At 38.1% G+C, this 25,541-nt stretch overlaps 1 protein-coding gene and 1 non-coding gene across 10 annotated transcripts in view; both read left to right on the top strand.

Annotated features, from left to right (window-relative positions):
- Window positions 1–25,541, top strand: part of SLC20A2 (solute carrier family 20 member 2) — a 111,360-nt gene that overhangs the window by 43,176 nt on the left and 42,643 nt on the right. For 5 of the 9 annotated variants that reach the window (XM_074287375.1, XM_074287373.1, XM_074287372.1 and 2 more), the window contains exon 2: window positions 24,324–24,876. In XM_074287375.1, the coding sequence (XP_074143476.1) occupies window positions 24,588–24,876 (289 nt within the window). In that variant the 5' untranslated portion in view covers window positions 24,324–24,587. Of the gene's footprint in view, window positions 1–11,159; window positions 11,332–24,323; window positions 24,877–25,541 lie in introns of all 9 variants that reach the window. The other 4 variants (XM_074287371.1, XM_074287370.1, XM_074287368.1 and 1 more) reach the window with 1 other exon arrangement.
- LOC141559172 (U6 spliceosomal RNA) lies at window positions 9,185–9,288 on the top strand. The gene has a single exon (XR_012487255.1). It is a non-coding gene; the product is annotated as a U6 spliceosomal RNA (small nuclear RNA).

The following is a 25,541-nucleotide window of genomic DNA, read 5'->3' as shown; positions in this document are numbered from 1 at the left end:
GGTGCCTGACATTGTGCCAAAACCGAAGCTCCAAGCCATGTAGGGATTTTCTTTGCCTGGTACCCCTTCAGTGGTGCTCCTGGCTTAGGGATTTAAGTCTCAGCTGGGCAGTCCCAAAGCTCCCCACACACCTATATCTGAGATCAGGTCTCTATAATGAAACACAGGGTGAGGTAGGGGATGAGCTAGGAGAAAGGGAATGCAATTTGCCCGATTTGAGAGGCTTCTCTTAAAAGGCTACTCTGCCATTAGGCTTTACTTGTTTAATATAAGAGAAATGAAATGCTATAGAAAGAAACATTTCCAGTGGTAATTTGTGAAAGGATATTTTGAGAATGGGAAAGAATGTAGAACTGATTTCTTTTACTGTTTTTAGGAGGAAAGTTTTAAACTAAGTTTTTAATGGCCTGAGATAATAGACAGCATAGATTAATTGTGATTGTTGTAATGGGGTCTCTCATTTTGAAATCTTTACTAGTCTATATATTTGTGATCTTGTATTCATTTATCATAGAACATATTAAATCTAGAGAATGTACGAGTTCTTTATACTTTTTGTTTATAGACTCAACACAGTTCTTTATTTTGTCATTAAAATCTTAATGGAGTACTTAAAGAAAATCACCTTGTTTATTAGACATCAATTGAGCCAGAAGGGACTTTAATAGATCATTTTACCCTTCCTCCTTATTTTTACAAATGTGGATATTGAGACCCAGGGAAATGACTTGTTCAAGATCTAACCATGCAATGGAAAATTGTTTCTTCCCCTCTCCACATCTCAGCTTCTCATCTGTAAAATGTTGTGGTCTGAGAGCCTTTCCAATTCTAAATCAGTTATCTTAAAGGATATCACAGCTGGGATTCAGAGGCAGGTCTTCTGAATCCAAATCTAGAACCCTTCCTACTACTCCATTATAATAGAATTGAATTTAGGATATGATTCCTATTCTAATGCCATTTAGGATAATTCATTACAATTGCCAAACAGGGGGATACTTCTACCCACAGATTTTAAAAATTACATTTTTCTATTCCAGTGAAATTTCCAAAGAACTTTGCCACTACCTACAAGAGGATTTATATTTAGGAGAAGAGACAAGACTAAAGTATTTGTGAAATAAAATAATTTTAAGGAATGCTATCTATGCACAAATGCTCTGAGATGCAGAGATCAGTTTAAAAGCAAAAAGAGATTGCTTTACAGGAGGAAGTGGCAGTCAGTGCTTCCCATAGCTGGGGGTTGTGGAGCTTTACTCCCTGTGTCACGGTGAGCCCGTTGCCATGTTGGTGATTGCCAGGCCTTCCCGAGGTGGGCATGTCTCCTGAGGGGTGAAGGAAATGCTGGCCGGGGCAAGCAGTATCCTACATAATAAGCTCCACACTTTTGGACTCTAAGCCAGGAGGCCTGTCTCACAGAAACTTAGCCTCTGTTGCTATAGCAAGAGTCCAGGGGTCAGTGCCTCCAGGTCATATATCACATTGTAACTGCATTGCTCACACCTGCTGCCTAGAATCAATAACACTGAAAATAGTTCCTGATTTAGTTTTTCACTATGATCACCCATCTTTATCTTCACCGAAGAGACTGCTGCTTTCTTAGGAGAAACCTCCCCATAAAGTAGTGCTGCTTCTAATAGGTTTGTTACCCCATAACTGGGTTCCAGCATGTCCAAATGTTTGCACTTAAGTCCAAATGAGAATTTCTAGAAGGAAGAGGGGATCTTTTCTCTCATGTCTTCTTTATCCCCCTCTGACCTTATTTACCCCCATTGTCACTTGCTGAGCATAATCTACAGCCACTGTATTTTGATTAAGAGCAGAAAGTACTAAATCTATGGCTATATAGCTGTGCTGTTTTCTTTGAAAAGGAAATCCTTTAGTGTATTTAAATAAACTATTTTTATCTAAATTAAAAGAACTCCTAGATTAACTGATACCATCAGCATTTGCTCTTCTCCACACAAGTTCATAGTAAAAGAATGGGGGCTCTGTGAGAACAGTTTGTTTCCTCTGGAATAAGATTCAAAACTTGGGACTGCTGTTATTATTTAGCATTTATTAAGCACCCACCGAGTACGTACAATACACAAAGAAAGCACAGTCTCAACTTTCAAAAGTCTTATATACCAATATTACACAGAAGAGACCAGCCTCTTTTCTTCCTTCATTCCACATACCAAAGTGAGTTTAGAAGAGAGGCCCTGAAAACAAGGCGAGAGGGAGAGACAGAGACAGAGAGAAAGAGAGACAGACAGAGGGAGAGAGGAAAACAGATAGTCACAGAGACATACACAAAGAGATAGATAGTGACAGGGACAGAGAGAGAAAGAGAAAGAGAGATAGAGGGAGAGACAGACAGAGAGAGAGAGACAGAGAAAGAGACACACACACACACACACACACACACACAGAATGAAGGAGAGAGACAGAGAGAAAGAAAAGGAGAGGGAGAGGGAGGCAAAAAAGAAAAAGTTGAGGTAAAGGTCTATTAAAATTTTTGGTTTATCTAGGCTTCTACCAAACAGAATGAAACTACAAGGTAGCTCTCCTGGGATTGCCACCTATCTCCAGCACCCAAATTTAGTGACAGATACTGTTCCAGTTAGGAGACCTTACTCAATCATGCCACCAGTTCATTTTTCTTGTTTAAGTTCTGTTGTACCTCAGGGAACTTGAATCTCTCCCTCTGTCTCTGTCTCTTGTCTCTATCTCTGTCTTTCTCTCTCTCTCTCTTTCCCTCTCTCCCTCATTCTTTTCTTATCCCCCCTTCCCTCTGTCTCTGAGTTCTCCCTCTTCCCTCTCTTTCTGTCTATCTCTCTCTGTCTCTCTCTCCCTCCCGCCCTCATTCTTTCCCTTTCCCTATCCCCCCTCTCTCTCTTTCACATACACCCACAGTTTGACTTTGATGGCCACTATGTTCCTAAGTGAATGTAATGAGCTTCTTTCTTCATGATCTCCAGATAGATAGAAGCTTTATTTAAAAAAAAAAATAAGTTCTTATTTGTGTTTCATCTCCATTATTGGTTTGCAAAGTCTTTTTGGAATGAATCATTTCACTTTGCAGTGGCTTGGTTTCTCCATCCATAAACCTCACAGAATGCTGTATCATCTATTCAGCTAAATAGGTTAGCAAAATGCTTTGAGTTTCTCAGAAGAAGGGCATTACAAAGGACGACCAAGCATTATTACATAACATAAAGAGGTAGGATTGATATGAGTCAGCAGAGTAGGTCAAACAAGCATGGGTGCTGGGTATTAATAAATAGTAATAATACATGCAGGTTCTATGACTCAAGCTTCCCCTTCCCAGACCTAGCCAAAGTACTCTATGCAACCTTAGAGAGATTTGGAGAATTTGGCAAAGATTCATGGAGAACTCTTTGATCCCCCATCCTAATCCCACAAAGGATTTAAAGAATGAACAATGATACCTATTTAAAGGATTCAAGAAACTGAAATTTTCCCACCTGGATGAAAAAGTATTTTGGTAACAGTTGAAGTTATGAAGCAATTCTTGGGCAAATGTTTTAAAACTTCCCTGGACATCAGTTTCCTCATGTGAAATAAAATCTAGGTGATCTTCTAAATCATCTCCAGTTCAGGCATCCTATTATTCTGTAGTTTTTATCACCCAAAAAGATAAATGACTGGTCTTTATTCTATTGTGGAGAGCATAAAAAGAATAGGGGATTAAATTGCAGCATCGTGTAAGGGTTAATTTAACTCTTAAGGACAATGGATACCCAACATTGCAGTGAGATGTTGAGAGAGATTACTTAATCTTCCTTGCTAGAAATCTTTAAAAATTCAGGTACAGACTTCACGAAATCATTGACCAAAAAAGCTTGAGCACTTCCCAAATTATGTTTCTTGGACTTCTAGCATTGTGCATGATGTGAATACTGGTTCCCATGACTTAGATTGTGATCTCTATAGAGATGATTCCCATAACTATATACCCAGACCTAGTCTTGTTCCTGAGCTCCATCTTCACAGGACCAGTGTCCATTTTAGGCCAGGTGTCCCACAAACATTTCAATACTCACTATGTCAAAAACAGAAGTCAGTATTTTCCCTCCCAACCCCCTCCCCCTCACTTCTAGCCTTCTCTGTTTCTCTCAAGAACACTATCTTCCTATCCCTTAGTCAGATTCACAATTTTGGAGTCATCCTTAACTTGGCTCCCTACTCCTATAACTAGTCACTTGCCAAGCCTAGTTGATTCTTTCTCTACAGAATTTCTTATACCTGATCCCTTTTCTCTTCTAACATAGCCATCACTCTGGGTCAGGCTCTCATCACTTCTCCCTTGGACGTTACAGCAGCCTCCTATTTTTATTTATTTGTCATTTAGCTCTTCTCTTCCATCTGCCCTCCATGCAGCTGCCCACATCATTCCTCTGCTCAGTAAATGCCAATGGCTCCCTTTTGCCTGTGGGAGCAAATACAAATGTGGTTTGCATTTAAAAGCTTTCACAACCTGGCTCCAGCCTACCTTTCCATCTTGTACATAATTCCCTTGAATACTCTTCAGCCAGCCAAACTGTCTATCGCGTGCATCTTCTTTCTCTCTCCTGCTTTTGCATGCGTACTAAGGTCTTGGAATCTCTGGTTTCCTTCTAACTTCGGGTCAAGCACCATTCCCTATCCTCCCAGCTACAAGCATCCCTCCTCTCTCCAACATCGCTGTGTATTTTACTTTGCCTATTTTTGGTGTGGTCTCTTACACCTTGATGCTTTTCCCTCTCTAGAGCAGGCATCCTTAGCCAGTTTGTCAGTCTGGTGGAGGCTATGGCTCCCTCCAAAAAAAAGACTTTAATGCATAAAATTAAATACTCAAGATTATGAAGAAAACAATTCTGCTGAAATATAGCTAGCAAAATGTTACAAATAATAAGTTAATGGACCCCAAATTAAAGGCCTCTGCCCTACTGAATGTCAGCTTCTTGAGAGCAGGTCCAGAAATGTGTAATAAATAGGTTACATAGCTAGTTAACAACCACCTTAGCCCTAGGGTCCCAAGCTCTTGCCTCCCCAGACCACTGATGCCTTCGTCCAGGATGATTTTTCAAATAAGCCTGCCTTCGATGAGTGTCAGATGAGATTCTCATTTCTAATAGACAGTATGACATAGTAGAACAGACTTCAGTCAGGAATAATTCTTGGGTTCAAATTCTGCCTCAAACACTTATTAGACAGGAACTAGAGGCAAATCATTTAGCTTCTCTGCTCTACTATCACATGAAGGGGTTGGAATCAGTGACCCTTGTGGTCACTTCTGTGCCCTTCCTGTGGTACTTTAATCCAGAATTGGGATGGATGTAAAATTAAGGTCCTTCTACAAAGGCCACAGTGCCTGAATTGGACTCTGACTGTTCTGCTGACTTCAGAATTACCTCCCCCAATAAGGAAGGGCTTGGGACCCATCTAGTGTGAGCAGTCCATTGTACTTGGTCTGGGGTCCCTTCTGGTAGGCTTGCTCTCCAGTCCCGTCCCAGAGAAGGCAGAAGTCTGTCAGCTCAAGCTCACCGCGCGTACTGAGCCATGAGGAAGGGTCCCTTATTGAGTTTAGTAAATCTGAATCCAGGAACAAAGGGCCAGCCTCCTTGCCCCCTTCCCCCCCAGTATGTAGTTTGCAGTGCTAGGCCCGTAGTCCAGAAGATGCAAGTTCTACTCCAGCCTCCTGTCTCGAATTGGTCTGATCAGCCACAGTTGGACACACTGTGATGTAACTCAGCTCTCACATGGTGATGTCATTTGGGGTCTTCTGAGAAAAAAGGGACAACAGCTAACTAGCTGATCTCCCTTGGAGGCCGCAGGAACCTTTGTCTTCTAACTTGCTCCCTCAGCTCCAGGCCATGCTCCCTGACACTTCCAAAGCAGGCTTTCTTACCTGGAGATCTAAGGTTACTTCCCATTTCAAAAGCTCTCATATCTTCCTCTACCTCAAGTCAAGTTCAGGTTCCTAAACCTGGCATTTGGGGAACCCCACAATTTTCTATCACTTTGCCTTCTTGATCCTTTTATTATTGTCATCAACTTACTCTGTCATGGATTACTGTCTTCTGTGCCCATGATGCGCCTCACATTTCCACATCTTTTCTTACTCTGTTCCTTAGACCTGAAATCTCCTTTCTTTCCCTCTTTGCCTATCAGATTTTTACTTAGCCTTTTAAACCCAGCATCCTACTTCCTCTATGAAGCCTGTCCTGCTTTCCACACACTTCCCCTGGCTGGTAAACATTTTGTTTTTATGCTATTTTATTAATATTTAAGTGTATTTTCGTGTATTTATAATTTTCTGTTTTGGTATCTTATCACTTGTAAGCCCCATAATGGTGACTATGTTTTATCTAAACTGTGTGTGGCTTTAGTGCTTAGCACAGTATTCTGCACACAGTAGGCACTTATTTGGGCAGCTAAGTGGCTCAGTGGATAGAGAGACATGCTTGGAGTCAAGTTTCATCTTCCTGATTTCAGATCTGGTGTGATTGTGAGCAAATGTTAAACCTCAGTTTCTTCAACTGTCAAATGATCTGGAGAAGGAAATGGCAAGCCATTGCAGTATTTTTGCCAAAAAAAAACCAAAATGGAGTTGTTGGGAACTGAATTTGATTAAAATGACTGGAAACAAGGCAGTAATTGTTGTCAGTAATTGTATTTTTTTAAAACGCGTGCTAGGTGCATTAGTAGGATAAAGGTAGCATATGTGGAGATGCTACTATCATGTTATTATAAAATTATATTAAATGTATATATATGTGCATATATGTCTCTACATGTATATATATATATATAGACACATATATTACTGTTAGTTCTTTGTTCATAGGAGGCATGAAAAAAACTGTCCATTTTCAGGCAGTGTTGAGGCAGCTAGGTGGTGTGATGGATAGAATTCTGGACTTGAAGTTAAGAAATACTGAGTTCAAATTTGACCTTATAAACTTACTAGCTGTGTGACCCTTAGAAAGATATTTGACCTCCCTGTGCCTTAGTTTCATCATCTGTAAAATGGAGATAATACCTCCCAGGGTTATTGTAAAGATAAAATTGAGATAACATTTGTAAAGTGCTTTGCATATATTAATCTGAAATATAAATACTATGCTGTTATTTTGTAGTTTAATTTTCTTCATACTTAGATAGATGTATGTGTATATAGATTCTGAATATATGTATATGTATATAAACACACTTCTCAATATATATTATGAAAAATGACTTTCAAACTGTAGATTGAAAGAAAATAATATATAGTTTCTTTAGAAAAGTGGCCTCCAGACTTTTTAAAAAATCACTTTTATTATTAGCAACAAATAAATGGAGCATGAGCACCTATTCCCATTGTGTTTGTGTATATATAAATATATATATGTATATATATACATATATGTATATTTATAAATATACATGTTCTGTTTTGCTGATGATTTTGAACATTATACAGCTTACATAAATATAGGCTTTTCAGTAGTGTTAGGAAGCACTGGCGTTTGAGCAGGGGAGTAAGCTTTTACAAGAGGGATGCTGGCCTCTGAGTGGAAGCTGGATTTGGGGCAGAGAGGCGGGCAGTCAGGACACAGGTGAGGCACAGAGGAAGAGTTTGTGTGCTAGACAGAAGGTATGGAGTAGAACCTTTGCCAAGAAGACACAGCAAATGATGGAGGGGACCTGGAGGAGAGTATGGGGCAGCGAGAAGTCCTAAGTAGGAGCCTGGACAGGTAACAGTGCCCAAGACAGAGCCAGTGAAAGATGGAAAAAAATGAGGTTTGGTAGAACAGAGTAGGTCATGGAATGAGAAGTTTGAAATGCAGGCCAAAATCCATTCGTATCTTCTCATCCAATGCAAAACTCGAGCCAGAGAGGCAAAGTCTGTAGTGTGAAAGCAGTGACTTGACCCATCTCTTTTAACTTCAGCAACATTTCTTTTTTCTTTTTCTTTTTTTTTTTAGTACTTATAATTTTATTTTATTATTTTTATTACAACTTTTTATTGACAGAATATATGCCTGGATAATTTTTTCAACATTATCCCTTACACTCATTTCTGTTGTGATTTTTCCCTTCCCTCCCTTCACCCCTTCCCCTAGATGGCAGGCAGTCCTATACATGTTAAATATGTTATATTATATCCTAGATACAATATATGTGTGCAGAACCGTATAGTTCTCTTGTTGCACAAGAAGAATTAGATTCAGAAGGTAAAAATAACCTGGGAAGAAAAACAAAGATGCAAGTAGTCCACATTCATTTCCCAGTGTTCCTTCTCTGGGTGTAGCTGATTCTGTCCATCACTGATCAACTGGAGCTGAATTAGCTCTTCTCTATGTTGAAGATATCCACTTCCATCAGAATACGTCCTCATACAGTATTGTAGTTGAAGTGTATAATGATCTCCTAGTTCTGCTCATTTCACTCAGCATTGGTTCATGTAAGTCTCTCCAAGCCTCTCTGTATTCATCCCACAGCAGACATTTCTGTAGTACTTTAAAGTCTACACAGCATCGTTGTTACTTGTGTTACTCGTGTTAGATGACACAGCATTGGGGCTAATAGAACCGTCAGGAGCCTTACATTTTTCGCTAGAAAGGCCTTGGAGGTGACACTTTTGGTCTGTCACTTTGGGATCTCGCTGAGCAGAGTGCCGGGCTTCCTTGTTGGAAGCAGGACTTAAGATTGCTGTGGGGTATTTGTTCATTCGTTTTTCAATCACGTCTGACTCTTGGGGACCCTGTGTGGGGTTTTCTTGGTAGAGATCCAGAGTGGTTTATTATTTTACAGAGGGAGAAACTGAGGGATACAGGGTTCAGCGACTTTCCCAGGGTCAGTCAGCTTGGAAGTGCCTGAGGCTGACTTTGAACTTGGGTGCTCCTGACTGCAGGCCCAGGCTCTCTACAGGAGACTACCTCGCTGCCCCAAGAAGAGAGATACTGTATCAGTCAGGGCGCCAGCAGTTAGGGATGAAGCTTCACTCTCACATGGACGAGGCACCCTGCAAAGGTCGGTTTTAACTGCTGACCCATGTGCCAAACCTCCTCTGATCCGTCCTAAATTAGTCCGCATGCCAGACTCCATATTTTTTTGGATGGTGAAAGGAGGAAAGGCTGGGAAACGTGCCCATAATTGGCGAAAGAAGGGGGGGAATCCAGCCTGTTTTTTAAAAACTGAAGTTTTTGAAGTGCTCGCTTCTGCAGTACATGTACCAAAAGTGGAATGATACAGAAAATAGCATGGCCCCTGAGTAAGGATAACATGTAAATTCATGAAGCAGCCCTCATTTTTTGTTAATATGGAAATGCCAGTTTTATTTTGCATTGAAGTTTAGAATTAAAAAAATATATATTTTGACTGATTAAAGCCCTGATTTTGATATTATATCTAATCATGTTAAATCACGCAAAGAATTGTGTTCCCAAATCCAGAATTGATTCCAAGTACTTTTTGTGTTCTAATCTACTGAGATTCAAACACGAAGACAATATTTATAGTTATCAGTGATGAAGGATGAAACAGGCCATCTAGCTGGTATTTCTAAGGCTCCGATCTCTGTAGTATCAAAGTGTACAACACCACTGTTTACTAGAAATGATACGACCTGCAAGCGTGAGAGTTTATTTGCCCCATAAATTCTTGCTTCGAGATGACCTCTCACCCACCAATCAGGAAAGTTATTTTGGGTAAATGTTGTTTGTGCCAGTGGCAGTTGACTTAAGAGGAACCTGCCCAAAAAGTCTCATCTGTTAAGTCTGCTTTGTTACTGTGAAGCATGGGTACCATTGGATGGGTATTTCAAGTGTCTCTGTGTCGAAGCTTGACCTTGGTTCAGGCTGTCAGGGGACCTATGAAGGCAGCTTTTTGTACTGATTCAAAGCCAACCACTGAGGCCTTAAACTTGATTATTCACTACAGTGGTGGTTTTCAAGAACAAGAGGAACATCTCATGGTGGCTGGGCTGGCACATTCCGAGCTCCCTTGCTGTGTCTGGGTGGTTTCCTCGCATATATCCTCCAAGCAAGGAAGAATTCCTGGATTGTAAGCTGGGATTCTCCTGAAGGAGTACATTGGGAGTTTGGTCATCTCTAATAGGATTTTTTCCCTCCATCCTTTCAACTTGCCACCCTTCAGTATCCCAAGCTCTCACTTCTTCTGTTTTACCTTCCTTTCCTCAACCTCTCGTCTTTCCTCTTTACCCTGTAAAATCTGGGGTAGGAGCTCTAGAGGGCTTTGTTTTCCTGTTTCATCTTGGGTTAGATGAACAATCTCTGGATATGGTAGATCTTACCCTCTGTGAAAGTTCAGAGATACTGGAAAAATGCATCTCAAGCCTTTGACAAAAAAAGACCCCTGACCTGGCAGTGCTCCTGGTGGGACTGGGGTAGCTCCCTCAGCCTATTCCTTCAGCCAAGCTATTTCAACTTAGTTTAATCAAAAAACTTCCATGGTCCCAGCATGAACACAGACATATTGAATGCCACATCTAGAGGGAATAATTAGAGTGATTAAAACTGAGTGAATTAAAATTCTTTGCCAGTTGAAATTTTTTTTAATTCCTTTCCTTTCTAAATGGAAAAAGAAATTTGCCTCTTCAATTTTTTCTTAAAGGTATAAGAGCAGAAAGGAACATCCTCAGATTTTATAGAATTAAAATGTAAGAAAGGGAAGAAAAAATATGAGAAAAAAAGATGGCCTTGAGATTAGAATTTTGGATTAAGTGTATCTTCTTTGTTTATCATCTTTCACCTTGGATTAGAAAAGTTAGAGAGTATGTTGTGAGTGTTGTTAGTACAGTGGGGTAAGAGCTTAGGAGATGATATCATCTTTTATAATAATTTTAAAAACAAGGACTCATGCTGTAGGCTTTGATTTGAAATTGAAATGGCAGCTGGAGCAGCAGAGGGAAAATTGCTGGGATGTGCTGTCACCATTTGAACCAGCTTGCTGTATCAGAGTGGCGTGTTCTTGTGTACCTAGGCAGGGGGTATTGCCCCTAGCTGGAACCTGATACAGTTCTGAGCAGTAAAGAAGTGTAGATTGTGTCTAGAGAATGGAGATTTAGAGGATTGCACTTCCAGCTCTGTCACTCTTATTCTCATCCTTAATTCTTGCCATCTTTACTTCTATTGACTTCTCTTCTGTGTTCCTCTAACTACTAGGTCATGGCATCTCCAGGCTCAGGGAGACTTGCTTATGATGATTAAAAAGATACAAAGGTTTTACATGAAGAGGAATGATTCACAAGCGATTCCCTGCATCAAAAGAAGATCTTAATTAAGCAGGTCCAAAATTTGGATTTTTTACAGACTCTAAAGACAGACACTTTTACAAGTAAGTCATTTAAACAATATTGTATCTGAGGGGGGTAGGTAAAGCAGGCAGTGGTTTTGACTAAATTGTTTTAGCTGTATTGATTTTTGTTTGTGTAGCAAAAACTTTGCTCTCTCTAGTAATCAGAATCCTCTATCTTTTATTATAATTTCTGCTCTGTAGCCAGTTACGACAGTTATGAAAGGTATAATCCATCATTCTCTTATAACTGTTTTTTAGTTTGATTTTCACATTTGAAGAACTGTTTTGTAGAAGATTCAATTTGCTTTGTTTGGCCCCAAATGGCAAAACTATGGGTAGGAATTACAAAGAGGCGTATTTGGATTTATTATAGAGATGAATGTCTTAATAGTTGGAGCTGTTTTGGGAAGTTGTGCATTACCCCTAATTGGAGATTTCTACAGATAGTCTGGGTGATTCTTGTCCCAAATATTCTACAATGGGTATGAATCTAACTAGAGATGGTTCCTTCCAATGCTGATATTCTGGTTTATTCTTCTACTTGTTCCCCAAATTTCCACTCACAAAGAGAATTAATAATTGTTTCTGTTATATGGGAAAGCACCATTTCTTGCCATGACTGAATAATACTGTAGTATTCAGACAGAGAATTATTTATTTTTGCCTTACAGCTTTAAAAAATAAAACAAAATCACATATTTATAAAATGTGCCAAAAAAAATCAAAGCAAATGAAGTAAACTATTTCCTCTTTCTAAAATCTCTAGGAACTAGATATGAAGTTTTTAGATTCTTAGCTCCAGAGAGTAAAATAATTTATCCAAGATCATTTATCATAGCCATTAAATTTTCCTAGGACCAAGAAAAAAATTTTAATGGATTTTAAAAATCCAATAATATTTTATTTGAATTTGGTTAGACTTATATAGAAATTTGTGAGATAAAGCTAGTTTATAATCTCTCTAGTAAAATTTGTAGTCTCTCATTCTAGTAAAAGGGGAATAATTGTAAGGATGAATATAAAAAAGTAGAGGTATTGATAATGGGAGTGAAGGAAATGGTTAAGTTGAAAATTTTACAATCAGATGAAAATGTTAGTGAATCCACAGATAAAAAAATAAGGCTATATGGTTGATTTGGCAGATCAGTGATAAAAGTCAGTCTAGTTTCTTGACTTCTGGTGCAGTTTTTAATAGACGAACATATAGCAAGAAGAGGTTGGCCAAGTCAATTTAATAACTATTTCTTCTCTGTCTTGTTTGGGTCATTGCCTAAAAACAGCTGCTTAAGAATTCATGGAATGAGGACAAAAAAATACAGTATTTGATAGCAAAACATGAAAAGTGGTTAAGATAAAAACTTTCATTTGGCAAACTTTCCATTTATATTAGCGTTTTAAAAAATAGTGTTCAGATTTGGGGGAGAGGGATTTCATTATAGTTAGCAAGTAAAGAGGCAGGTGAGGATAAAGATATCTATTTATGTACAGAACAGTTTAGTTCTTTTTTAAAATAGTGGCTGAGACCAAAGTATTTCCCCAATATAGCTCTTGGAACTCCGCCGAACAGCCCAACTTCTAGAGCATAGGATTAGAACAAGTAATCTGAGGAGACAGTGTACCTACTATCAGAGTTCTATCACAGTGTTGGGCAATAGAAATGTGTTTATATGTGTAAAGTGACTGGCTCAAGGAAAATGTTCACCCATTTACGAAAAAAAGATGTAACCAATAATTTGAGGAAATGTCAGTCTGGACAATGAAGACAGAAAAACATTATTATTATACTGGAAAGTGAAATATTTTGTTTGCCCAGAAATGCAAAACAGAAATAAAAAAATGCAAAGAAATTTTCAGAGATCTGTCCAAAGCTCCTGCCCACAGGCAAATTATGCAAGATGATTATCTGTACTTGGTTCTTTGGCTGTCCTTTAGGACTTCACTCCTAGATACATGGGCACATAGGCAAAGAAAATAGGGAGAGCTTTAGCCGAAATGTACATCTCCCCCTCCCCCCAAAAAAGAAAATATTGTTAGGATTAATGAAGAGCCTTCTTTTGACTCATAAAACCCCCTCAAGGTACAAAGGAGAACTTTAAAGGCCATCTGGATTTGCTTCACAAAGTTTACAGATAACACTTTTGTAATCTTCTTGAGAAATGTTCATCCAGATCACTACCTCCTAAGGCAGACCGTTCTATGGATGCACTCACTGTTCTTTTGACCTAAAACCTATCAGAACTTAGCTTTTCACTTGCCACCTTTCTTTCCTTTTTTCTTTTGGCTAAATCATTCTAACTCTGCTCATTTTACTTTATTTAATCATAGCATCACAGAATTTAGAGATGGAAGGAATCTTGAAGTTTATGTAGTCAAACTCCAACCAGGCTCAGTGGTGAAATGACTCTAAAGGTCAGGCAGGAAAAAAATCCAAAATTTAAAACCTCTGAATCCAAACTCAGTATTCATTCTCCTGGACCATACTGGCCCTCTTCCTTTTCTCTCTGATCATTGATATTGCAGTTTGCTGAGGATCATCATCAGAAACATTGGAGGATTTCTCACTCCCCACTGCAGCAAAGGATAGGACTACAGAGTTGGAGAAACTAGTTTTTTCAAGCACTCCCTTTCCTCTCCTGCTCAAGCCCTTAAATACTACCAGGGTGCCAGGGCCTTTTGGACTATTGCCTTTTTACATCTTCCTCCCCCTCGCACTAGAGACAATATTCTTAAGAAAGTATGATCAATGTTAACTTATTTCTACTTGTGTTTTGGGGTGTTTTATTTTTTTGCTCGTTAGCACCACTAGTTTTTTCTGTGATGATCTGCAGTTTATGTAATTTATGAAGCAATTAGTAATGGCTTTAATCTCTCTGGGCTTCAGTTTCCTTGTCTTTAAAATAAGAGTTAGACTTAGATGGCTTCTGAACTTCCTTTCATCTTTAAAATTCCACTGCTCTGTGATTTTGTTGTGCGTTGTTTCTTGTAGATCCTAAAAACTTGTAGTAGTTCAAGTAATATATGTATTGGGAATATGCTGAGTATAAAAGACTTGGAAGGGTGTCTTTTGTTTTCTCATTTTTATACTAGATATATTTATTTGCATGAAAGGGAAGGAACTGATAGTATTTTTTCATTTTTCCTTTGCTTTGTTGGGCAAAAGACACTCTACTATTAACTGTAAATAAACTCTTATCAATATTAGATCATCAGAATATGCAATTTCTAACTCTTAAAATGTTTCCCCTTATATTATATGGCATTGGGATATGTACTTTTTATATTTCTTTGTTATTCTCCATTCAAATTTCACTTCTCTTAGATAACTAAATTTGATTTGGAACATGAAAATCTATTATATTGTCATCCCCATAAAAATATGTATATTGGGTCCTTTTTAGCCAATAAAGTGACAGTCTGATTTTTGGTTCCGGTATGATTGACCTTTTTCAGAATAACCACAAAAGCCTTAAGAACAACAAATGTAGAACAACAGTCATCATTGTACAGAGAAATATTCTTCTGTTAAAGAGAAGCAAAAACTACTTTTGTCATATGTAAGATAGATAAGCTAAGAATACCTTTCATTAAGAATCAAGGCTTCATACACAAGGACATTATGAAGTCCGTATATAAGCAATATCTCCATTTTTAAAATGAGGGTAATAAAGACACCTACCTTCCAAGGTTATTGGAGGATAAAATGATATATTTGTGAAACTTCAATGCCTTTTATAAATGCTAATTAAAGAAAAACTAAATGTTAAAAATTGTCTTTACATGTGATTGGGAGGAAAATAAAATATTAAAAAAAAAACAAATAAAATGAACAAAGGGTAGAATCTATGTGTCAATAGACTAGCAAATTAGGACTATAGAAAAGGAAAATTAAACATATTAAATTAATTATATTATTTTTAGATGCTATTCTTGTTTGCCAAATTTTGGAATACTAGACCAATAAGCTGAATAATCTGTTAATAAATAGAACAAATAAAAAGGAATAAGATATTCCTTTATACACCAGATAAAGTAATGACTATGAGAGATGCAGTCCTAGCAATAGACTGAATCTACTTTCTGGACTAGAATTAGTGAATATAAAAGTGACCATTTTATCGTACTTTAAGCATTGTCTTCAAAGTTTCTTTGCCCGAACCTCCGTGAGACTTTTGTTTTATTATGTGAAGAATTTAGCACTCCATTTAGCACAACATCCGAATCCATTATCCAGTTGCCTCTCCAGCTTGGTAAGCCGTTGGAACCTCCAGCACCTATCAGAGCCCCATAACCAGGATTTTGTAATTTGTACTAACAAATGGGATCTTTTAAAAATGAATTTCTCTCCTTCCTGACAAAAGTGCAAACATCTTTTCTGAAGTGATTTCAGCCTGCTAGTCTGTGGAGGAAATGGCACTGTCTCTCTTGCCATTTCTCTACTGGGACAGAGCACCCTTGCATTACCTCTCAGCTCCTCCAAGTAGCCCCCCGAAGTCTGAAGGTAGAGCCTTTGGGTCCCACTCTACTCTTCAGGAACATAAATGGCTGCTTATCTCATTCCCCACAGCGGCTTTTTTCTTTTTTTCAAATCCTTCATTGCCCTGGGTTACTTAGTCCCTCCTGTCCTTGTCCCGGGTAACATAAATTCTCTGAGCTTCCTTAAAACTCTTCCTATTTATCTCCTGGTATTCTTAAGGCCTGGAGGCCATCATCCTTCCTTCTTAGCATCCCCAGATGCCTCTTCTAGTTCCCATTATGTTACCTTCAAATCAGCCAAGCCAAAGAAAACCTTTCCCTGTCATCCTCTTCCCGGTGATTTCAATTTTCACCTGTAGTCCCACCTTTCACCTAATCTCCCTAATTGTCATTGATTAAGTCATTGATTAAGGACTCCTTAGTGCCAAGGATACACCCAGAAGAAGGCTGCATTTTGTTCTTTGCTTTTGAGGATCCTCCCACCTTTTTGAGTCTTCTTTATACTTTCTGGTAGCCAGTCACTTATCAAACTTTGCTGACTCCACCTCTGTAAGAACCTCTCATCTATTTCTTTTCCATTTTCTCCATTCTCAGGACCAGCACAAGCCCTCATTGATTCCCACTTGGGTATCCAAATAACCAACTGACTTAGATTGCCACTTCCACTCTCTTCCCTTAAGCCCATACTTGATGTGGATGATAGCTTAATCTTTATGCAGAGACCTAATTTATGTTCCTTCCCAGCATTCCTACTGCTTCCCAAGTACAATTCAGACTTCTTTGCCCAGCATCCAAGTCTTTCATGATCTGATGCCACCCTCACTTCCCAGCATTATCTGGTTTATCTCTTTCATATTCTTTATGTTTCAGAAAAACTTGGACTACTGTGCCACCCAAATGTCATGTGTACTAGGCTTTTGCCATGCCTTCATAAGTATGCTTGTGATGTCCTCTTGCCTTTGTGATGGAATTTCTTCACATGTCTTAGACTGCAGTAAAATTTACTATACTTTAGGTGAATCAAAAAAATAGTAATTGCAGCCACATAGTCAGACAGACAAACAGCAAAATTCACAATATAGGTAAGATAAACAAGGAAGTTACATTATGCTAAAAAGAAGCCCCAAACGACAATTCCAATATCATTAATAACTGTATGTGAATGAAATGGAAATATAAATGTAGAATTAAGACATTCCCTGCTTTCAAGAAGTTCATAGCCTACAGGGATAGAGAATCCATATGGAAAGTTTCAGCTGCAAGATGGGAAGGTCCCATATCTCTCAGTGCATAGGCTCAGCACATAACACTTTTAACTGAATGTCACTTGCATTGATGGAATCTTATCAGTTTCTGATGCTGACCCATTGCTGTTTGTCCCTGACTTTGGGGACAAATATGTTTTTCCTGGGGCTGCAGGAGCTGTGACTTGGGCCAGGGTGACTCCCTAGGATGACAGCTGAGGGCACTGGTTGGGAAGGCTCTTCAGGGGCCTGGAGGGTCTGAGGTGAGATGGTAGTCAGTCACAGGGTGGCCCGGCATCTATCACCCGCTCTCTTTCCCTGGGGGGGTATTGCTTCTGTTACACTAACTTTCCTGCCCTTTGGGTGGCAGTTGGTACAGAAAGTTGACCCTTTCTCCATAGGAGTTGCTACCCCAGATGAAGGCCTTGAGAACTAGATTTAAAAGAAGTTTCGTGCTCTAGGAATGCTGCCATTCCCAGGCCCCTTGGGCTTCTCTGCCTTGAAATTGGTCAGTAGCTGTTGCTTGGTAGTGAGGAAGATGGGCCCCCTCATCACAATAATTTCTTCTCTCAATGATGGCTGCAGGAGACAGACAGGAAGCAGATTTTGTAGTTTTAGGATGGGGAAGACTGCTATTCCAAGTCTCTAGTGCTAGGCTGACTCCATCAGGGCCTGAGGGGAGATGTTGGTCAAGATGGCTGGTGATTCGCCTGGCACCTGCTGCCTTTTGTTTCTCCTGGGTGCCTTGCTTCTTCAGCTGGGCTGGCTTGCCTGCCCTATGAGGCGGCTCATTGGCAGTTGTTTCTAATCTGGTAGGCATGGTTCTAATTGTCCTAGCTTCTAAATTCATAGAGAGAAAAGTTAATTGAATTACAGAAAGAAATAGTATCATAGGAGACGTCTCAAATTTGGTTATAGTTAACAGAAAGATAAACAAAGGGATAAATCTGGAATTCAACAAATTCCTGAAGTCTAAACCATCCTTTAAAATCTGCTGGTGCTAGTTAGGTGATGCAGGGGACAGAGCCCCAGGGCTGAAGTCAGGAGGACATGAGTTCAAATGTGACTTCAGACATCTACTAGCTGTCTTCCCTTGAACAAGTCACTCTGCCTCAGTCTCTTCAGCTGTAAAATGGGGATAACAATAGCATCCACCTCCCAGGTTATGAGGTTCAAATGAAATACTATTCATAAAGTGCTTATCACAGTTCCTGGCATAAAGTTGGCAATTAATAAATACTTGTTTCTTTCCTTTCTTCCTTTCCTTCATTCTAAGACCAATTCAATGGCCACCTTCATGAAACCTTCCATGATTTTTTTTCTCATTGATAATAATATCTTTCTCAACAGAATTCACTTCACATTTTGCTTTGCATCTTTCTAATTCACTAACCATTTAACATTTTGTATTAAACATAACTGTGTTTATGTTTATACTTCTAGATTTCTTCTAAATAATTTGAAGTTGAAAAAGGAAAGGATCATATCTTAAGTAAATTTTGTCTCTCCTTCAGCACCCAATATCAGCCCCTGCACGCAGAGGGACATAAGTACCTCTGCTGGAATATTGTTCGAAGAGTTAGATTTGGTCATGTTGCAATGTCGTTTGAGTGAGGTTTTGTTTTTGAATAGTTGTATAACTTTTTTTGTATTTCATAATTATACATATAATTTCTTCCCAAGACTTTCTTGGGGGCCAAGCTTTTACATTATTATTAATTCAGCTTTTTATTTGGAAAAGAGTGTTGGACTTGGAGTCTTGAAGTAAAGTTCTGTCCCAGTGCTTACTATGTGTGACCATTAGCAGATCATTTAGCCTATCTGAACTTCATTTTCCATTTCTGTAATAACTCTAGTACCTGTGTCCTAAGACTGTCATAAGGATCAAATGAGACATTGCATATGAAGTTCTTTGCAAACCATAAAAGTATTATATAAATGTTAACTATTATTCTAGTGCAAAGATAATGATCTCACAATGGGTACTTCCTCCAGTGATACAGGTCACTACTCTTCTTTGCCTTAGTAGACATCTTCATGAGCTGCCAAAAAAAAAAAAAAAAAAAAAAAATCACCTCTGGTGGCCAAGTCTCTGGTCTTGAGCTTCTCTTCCTTTAGCTAGATTGATCTTTGAAATGTCAGTGATTTAATCTGTTGGGGTGGGGAGCTATTCATATTCTTTCCTGACTGGTAGATTTTGCCAATGCTGGTACTTCATTGGTGTAGCTTTGAGAACCTTGGGTCACTTCCACAGCACAATAAGGCATTGGAGAAGGTCATTAGAGAAATGGAAAAATGCAGGTAGGCTTGCCATTTATAACACTACCTTTTAGAGCAGAGCACAAAAAAACCTATCCACTTATGATAGTTGTGTGTTCTCTCTGTCTTTGATTCTTTCTCTTTTCCTCTTTCTCTCCCCCCTTCTCTTCCTTTTCTCTTCCCTCTCCTCCCCACTCCCCACTTTAGAATGATGTCTTTACTCAAATAGTTTCTGCTTCCTTTTTAAAAATAGATTTTGATTGTTATATTTTGCTTTTATATCACCCAGATTTCCCCCATATGTTTCCCCATAACTCCTCCCAAAGAGCCATAAAAGAAAAAAAAATTTTAAAAGAAGAAAAGATAGAAAAAATTAGTAAAACTAATCAATAAGTTGAAAAAAAACCCACAAGTATCATAAGGACAGTGGGTTTTTTGTGCTCTTCTCTAACAGGCAGTGTTAAGAATGGCAAATCTATATGCATTTTCCCCCTTTCCCTAAAGATCTGCTCCAGTGCCTTATTGTGTTGTGGAAGTGACCCAAGATTCTCAAAGCTACACCAGTGCTCCATATCCATGGATTCCAAGGAACTCTGCAAAGAAGTGGGCCTGCCCCTAATTTCTATATTAGTACTTAGCCAAAAATAAACCTTTCAGTTATTCTTACAGGCTAAACATGCGCTACTGCTTCAGGAATAACAAGGAACATGTGATTTAGAGGAGAGGAAACAGCTGAAGAGAATTAGAAGGGCTGGGGCTGTGAGACATCCCCCATCTGAGAAGTAGCACTTTGGAAACATCCAAAAGCTCTTCTGATAGAGAGGTAGAGGGAATATTAGAAAGTGGCAGGGATTGCCCTGTCCTTGGAAAGCTGCTTCTGACACTTCATTTCCATCTTATAGGGCCTTGAAAAAATGAAGATCCCTTTCCATTTCGTCCTTTGGGAATCTTTTGTGGCTGTCCTTCTCCTTTTGTTCAGAGCTTCAGCCTCCCTTTGGATTCTGTTCTCCAGGATTGATAATAATAACTAATCTTTCTATAACGTTTTCAGTTTCATCCCCAGTAACAATATCAGAAGTAGCCTTCTCCTATCACCTTGTTCCTTAACCCTATTTCACTCTTGACCCTATTGCTTCTCCCTCTACACATTCTGTCTCCCTCCAAGATTATGGCTTCTTTTGTAGACCAGCCATCTCCAGCATCACAAAACTGTGTAGAAACCATGTGTGTATGTACTATTTGAAGGTATTTAAGGCAGGTTTCAGGACAGTTTATATTTCCAAGTACTTGAAATGGACATTTTTAGTGAAATAGTAAAAGAGTATAATTAACTCAAACTCAATATACTCAGATCAATATTCTGAATCATAAAAGTCCATTAAACAATACTTTCTGTATTAGTTAGCTACTGTTGCCAAGAAGGAATCTGCTGTGTTTTTTAGATAAGATCAGGCAAGGAAAGCAAAGAAGAAGTCTGGGAGAAATATATTCCAGCTCACCTATCCATAGCTCTATGGGGGAGATAGACAGCATTATATACTATAAGGAAACACTTTTACTTCTACCCAAACATGAGAGCAATAGAAATTCAGGTGTCTTTCCCACCCAGTCCTAGAGGATGATAATGAGGATGTGTGATAGTATTTGTTCTGGGTAGGTTAGTGTGAAAAAGTTTCTGCTTCCTGGAAGAATAGTTGCAGAGCAGCAGAGATTGGCAATCAAATGAGATAAGGTCTCACCAGACTTGAATGAACTTTATACGAATCTTGCTCACTTCTCTGGAAGCCCACTTCTTTGCAGAATCCCTTGGAATCCATGGATATGGAGCACATTCACATTTTGAATGTTGGAGATGGTAGATAGTAAGCCATTAGCCCTGCTGTTACTGTGGGCCAGTTTTCTAAAACACTGAGCAGATTCCACAAAATGAAATCTCATAGGAATAAATAAAAGTTGAGGTCCAAAAAAATTCATTTAATAAGTGCAATATGGATAAGGCATAACTAGAGAGCAGTTTTCCTTAAAGAACAAAACAAAACAAAACAAAACCCTGTAGGGATTTTAGTGGATGAAGTCTGGTGGCTTGCTGCGTATGGCAGCCAGAAAGGGAATGTTTCCTCTGGTTTCACTAAGACAGAGGATCTCAAACCAGCAAAGGGATCATCCCACTGTATTGTGCCCTTTAGCTGCTTTTGGAGCACGTTCAGTTCTAAAAGATACATTTTAGGAGTGACATGGATAACACTGAGGATCTCTGGAGGAGGACAAACAGGATGGGCTGTGTGAGGATCACACCAAAGTGATAGGAGTACAGAGAGCCTAGGGAAGACTCTTCATAAGCCCATGCTGTCCGTGAGGTTTTCTTGGCAAAGATGCTGGAATGCTTTGCCATTTACTTCTCCAGGGGATTCTTGCAAGCAAGGGTTAAGTGACTTGCCCAGGGTCACACAAATAGGAGCTGTTAGCAATTGTATTTGGATGTCCCTGAACACCCAGGCCCCAGTGCTATCCTGCTGCCTCCTAAAAAACATTTTCTAGGTACATAAAAACTTTCTTTGAATATATTTTAATATTTGAAGCCCATATTATGGGAGATGAATTAGTCTTTTTTATCTTGGGCTCAGAACTAGAAGTGGTTACTAGTAAATAGCCTTTTGGTTTGGTAATAAGAAAACACTTTATAACAATTAAATTTGTAACAAAGTGGATTGGACTACTTCAGGAAATAAGTATTAGTTTTCTTTTCAACAGGTGTTCTAGTATAGGCTGCCTGGCCAGGCTTGTTCTCATGTTCTAGAAGGGATATGGGTTGCTCTCTGAGGTCTCTGCCTATTTTAGGACTATAAGATGTTAGAAAAATTTTAGGACCTGCAGAATTGCATTGACAATATATTTATCAACATAACATGATATGCACCTAATTCTTTATAATCCCTACAGTCCCTACAGAGTGCCTTGCATGGAATAGGTACTCAACAAATAAAATGTAGACAGTGAATTTGTAAAGCTCTTTGCAAAACCATCATCATCATCATTATGTAATACACTCTATATATTACTTTGTTAAGTATAATGCAGAAAATACACAGGTTGTAAAAACTTGCATTTTATAGAATTTTAGAATTTATAAAATATTCTCATAAACATTATTTCATTTGATCTCCATAGAAGCTGTGTGAGATAATTAAGGTAAGATAGTTAAGGTGAGATAGTTATGCAAATGAGGGAACTTTCATTCAGAAAGCGTTAATGATTTGACCTTGGTTGAACAGCTAGCACTTGACAAGTTGGGACTCAAATCTGAGTCTTCTTCCTGGAAATACAATGCTCTATAACACTCTTATTGTCTTTTAGAATGTTTTTTTTTTCAAATAATAATTTAAAAAATTTTTGAGCTCCATGTTCCTTCTCTTCTTCCCTTTCTCAGAAATCACCCACTTTGATGTAGATTATACATGTACATATGTATACATATATTATATTATACATGTACACATGTGTATATACTATATTATACATGTACATGTGTATATATGTATAAATATGTGTATAGATTATACATGTACATATGATGTTAAGCACATTTCCATGTTAACCATGTTGCAAAAAAAAAACCCCAAACAACCCAATAAAAAGAAAGACAGTGATCACAATTGATCATCATATAGTATGGCTATTACTGTGTACAATGTTTTCCTGGTTCTGCTCACTTCACTTTGCATCAGTTTATATAAATCTTTCTGCTCACCATTTCTTATAGCACAATAGTATTGCATTACAATTGTGTACAACTTATTCAGTCTTTCCCTAATTGATGACTATTCCTTTAATTTCCAGTTCTTTGCTGCTATAGAAAGGACTGTATAAATATTTATATACACATAGGACTTTTTCTTTTTTCTTTCATCTCTGGGATACAGACATAGTAGTTATATTGCAGGGTTAAGGGTATACACAGTTTTATAGGCCTTTATGCATCATTCCAAATTGCTCTCCAGAATAGTCAGATCAATTAGCAATTCTAACATCAGTCTGTGAATGTCCCAGTTTTTCTATATTCCCCTCCAACATTTGTTGGTTTTTTTTCCTATCATATTGACGAGTCTGATCTCAGAATTGTATTAATTTTCATTTCTCTATTCTTTGTGATTTAGAGTATTTTTCATATGACAATAAATAGCTTGATTTCTTCTTCTAGAAAATATCTGTTCATATTCTTTGACCACTTATCAAAATTCTCTTCTTTATAACCCATTACAACATACTACTCAAATGATAAATCTGGTCCTTGTTCATCTAGTAATAAATAAATGAGTGAGCAGATAAATAGATAAGTAAATTTCCACTTGAAGTGTTTATGATTATATTGTCATTTATTTAATTTTAAGACATGCTCCTTTCCTCATCTTCACACTGCATAGCAAATATATTATATATGTGTATATGTGTTGATCTATAAGTACAATGTGATTATGATGCTCTTGAACAGGTGTTGGCAGGCCTGCTATCTATTTTTGTAAGGCCCATGAGCTAAGAATAGTTGTTACATTTTAAAATAAAATTTTAGTATAAGTTGAAACTCATTCTTAGCTTGTGGGCGGAGATTTATGTTTACCCCACTCTTTTCCCCCTCCTGCTGTAGACTGCCAACCTTTGCTCTAGAACAACAGTTGAGAATTTTCATTTTAGAAAATTTTGCTTTTGTTGAAGTCCTACTTGATCTTTTTGTCTTTTGGAGATAGCTATTCATTTCTCAGAACAATGATAACTTATATTTATATTTTTATAATTGCAAAATTAAAATCTCAACATATTAAAGCTTTCCATTTCAAAATATGATAACAATGTATGATCTAGGCATCGATGATCCCATTAGAATCTAGTGTTTCTTTTTGCATTGACCTAATTATAATCTTACTTGAATTGTACTATGGTTCAAAGTGTCACATGCCAAGTTAGATCCCATTAGTAGGCTTAAAACATTTATTTCTGAAAGAACAGATTGTTACAGGTTGCTGAGGGTAATTGATTTCTTTGCTTCTCTTTCTGTTACAGGAGGGGATATCACAGCGTTTCCAGTCTCAGAGAAAAATATGGAATGTGTTTTACTGCTGACTGAACACAACCAAACAAACTGTACAGACAATAGTTTGAGAACCAGCAGTTAGCAGTTTGCTCAGGCTCGAACACTACCCAGCACTTTCCAGAGAAAAATCTCTGTTTACAAGAACTCTACCTTACAGAGTTTTTATAAAACCTCAAGCTTGGCTTATTTAAATATTTCTACAAAGGAAAAATTCCTGCAGTCTACTTGCAAAAATGGCTATGGATGATTACTTGTGGATGGTCATTTTGGGCTTTATCATAGCCTTTATCTTGGCATTTTCTGTGGGTGCAAATGATGTGGCCAATTCCTTTGGTACTGCGGTGGGCTCTGGCGTGGTGAGCTTGAAGCAGGCTTGCATTTTGGCATCAATATTTGAAACGACAGGCTCAGTATTGTTAGGAGCAAAAGTAGGAGAGACTATTCGAAAAGGTATCATTGATGTGAACCTGTACAATGATACAGTGGAAACACTGATGGCCGGGGAAGTTAGCGCCATGGTTGGTAAGTGGATGTATTCTTATAAGTGATGATTATCCACTGGCCTAATTTCGTGTAGATCTCTTTTATCATGTACCTATGAAAGTGATTTTGCTTTGATTTCAGAAAATGTGAGAAGCAGTGGGTGACTTGGCACTTAAAACCTGATTATTTTTTTCTTCCTAGGTTTATACTTTCTAATGGGTTTTTTTTTGGGGGGGGGGAGTAGTCATTTTATTTTAAGCAGAAATTCATTTCATCAAGTTGTCAACAGGCTTAAGAATACCACTGAAAATAAGTTTTCATTGTTTTTCATAATCATGAAAGGCCTATCGTAAGTAATAGAATGACCTTATGGATTATTAATAATTATCATGCATTAGGTCACTAAGAAGTAAAATGTATCTATAATCATCCATTTTGAAGGCTTACTTTAAAAAGTTCCCTTAGCTTACACAAACATATTTAAAATTTTTCAATAATCAATTGGGTTAAAAAAAATAACAGTTTTGAAAAATTTAATTGTTATATTCCAGATTAATTCTGGAGCAGCAAGATAATGTCTTCATTAATTGCAAATGTTTTAACTAAATTCTGGCTTTCCACAGTCATCATAATCCCTTGTTGGCTCCTGTTTTGACTGTCAACTCTATCCAAGGGAGGGCTCTATGGTTTGGTTTCTGGCTAAG

This window comes from Sminthopsis crassicaudata, chromosome 2 (genome assembly GCF_048593235.1).
Source record: "Sminthopsis crassicaudata isolate SCR6 chromosome 2, ASM4859323v1, whole genome shotgun sequence".
Taxonomy (NCBI): domain Eukaryota; kingdom Metazoa; phylum Chordata; class Mammalia; order Dasyuromorphia; family Dasyuridae; genus Sminthopsis; species Sminthopsis crassicaudata.
The sequence above is the reverse complement of the archived record's forward strand: the minus strand, read 5'-3'. Positions and strand labels throughout refer to the sequence as shown.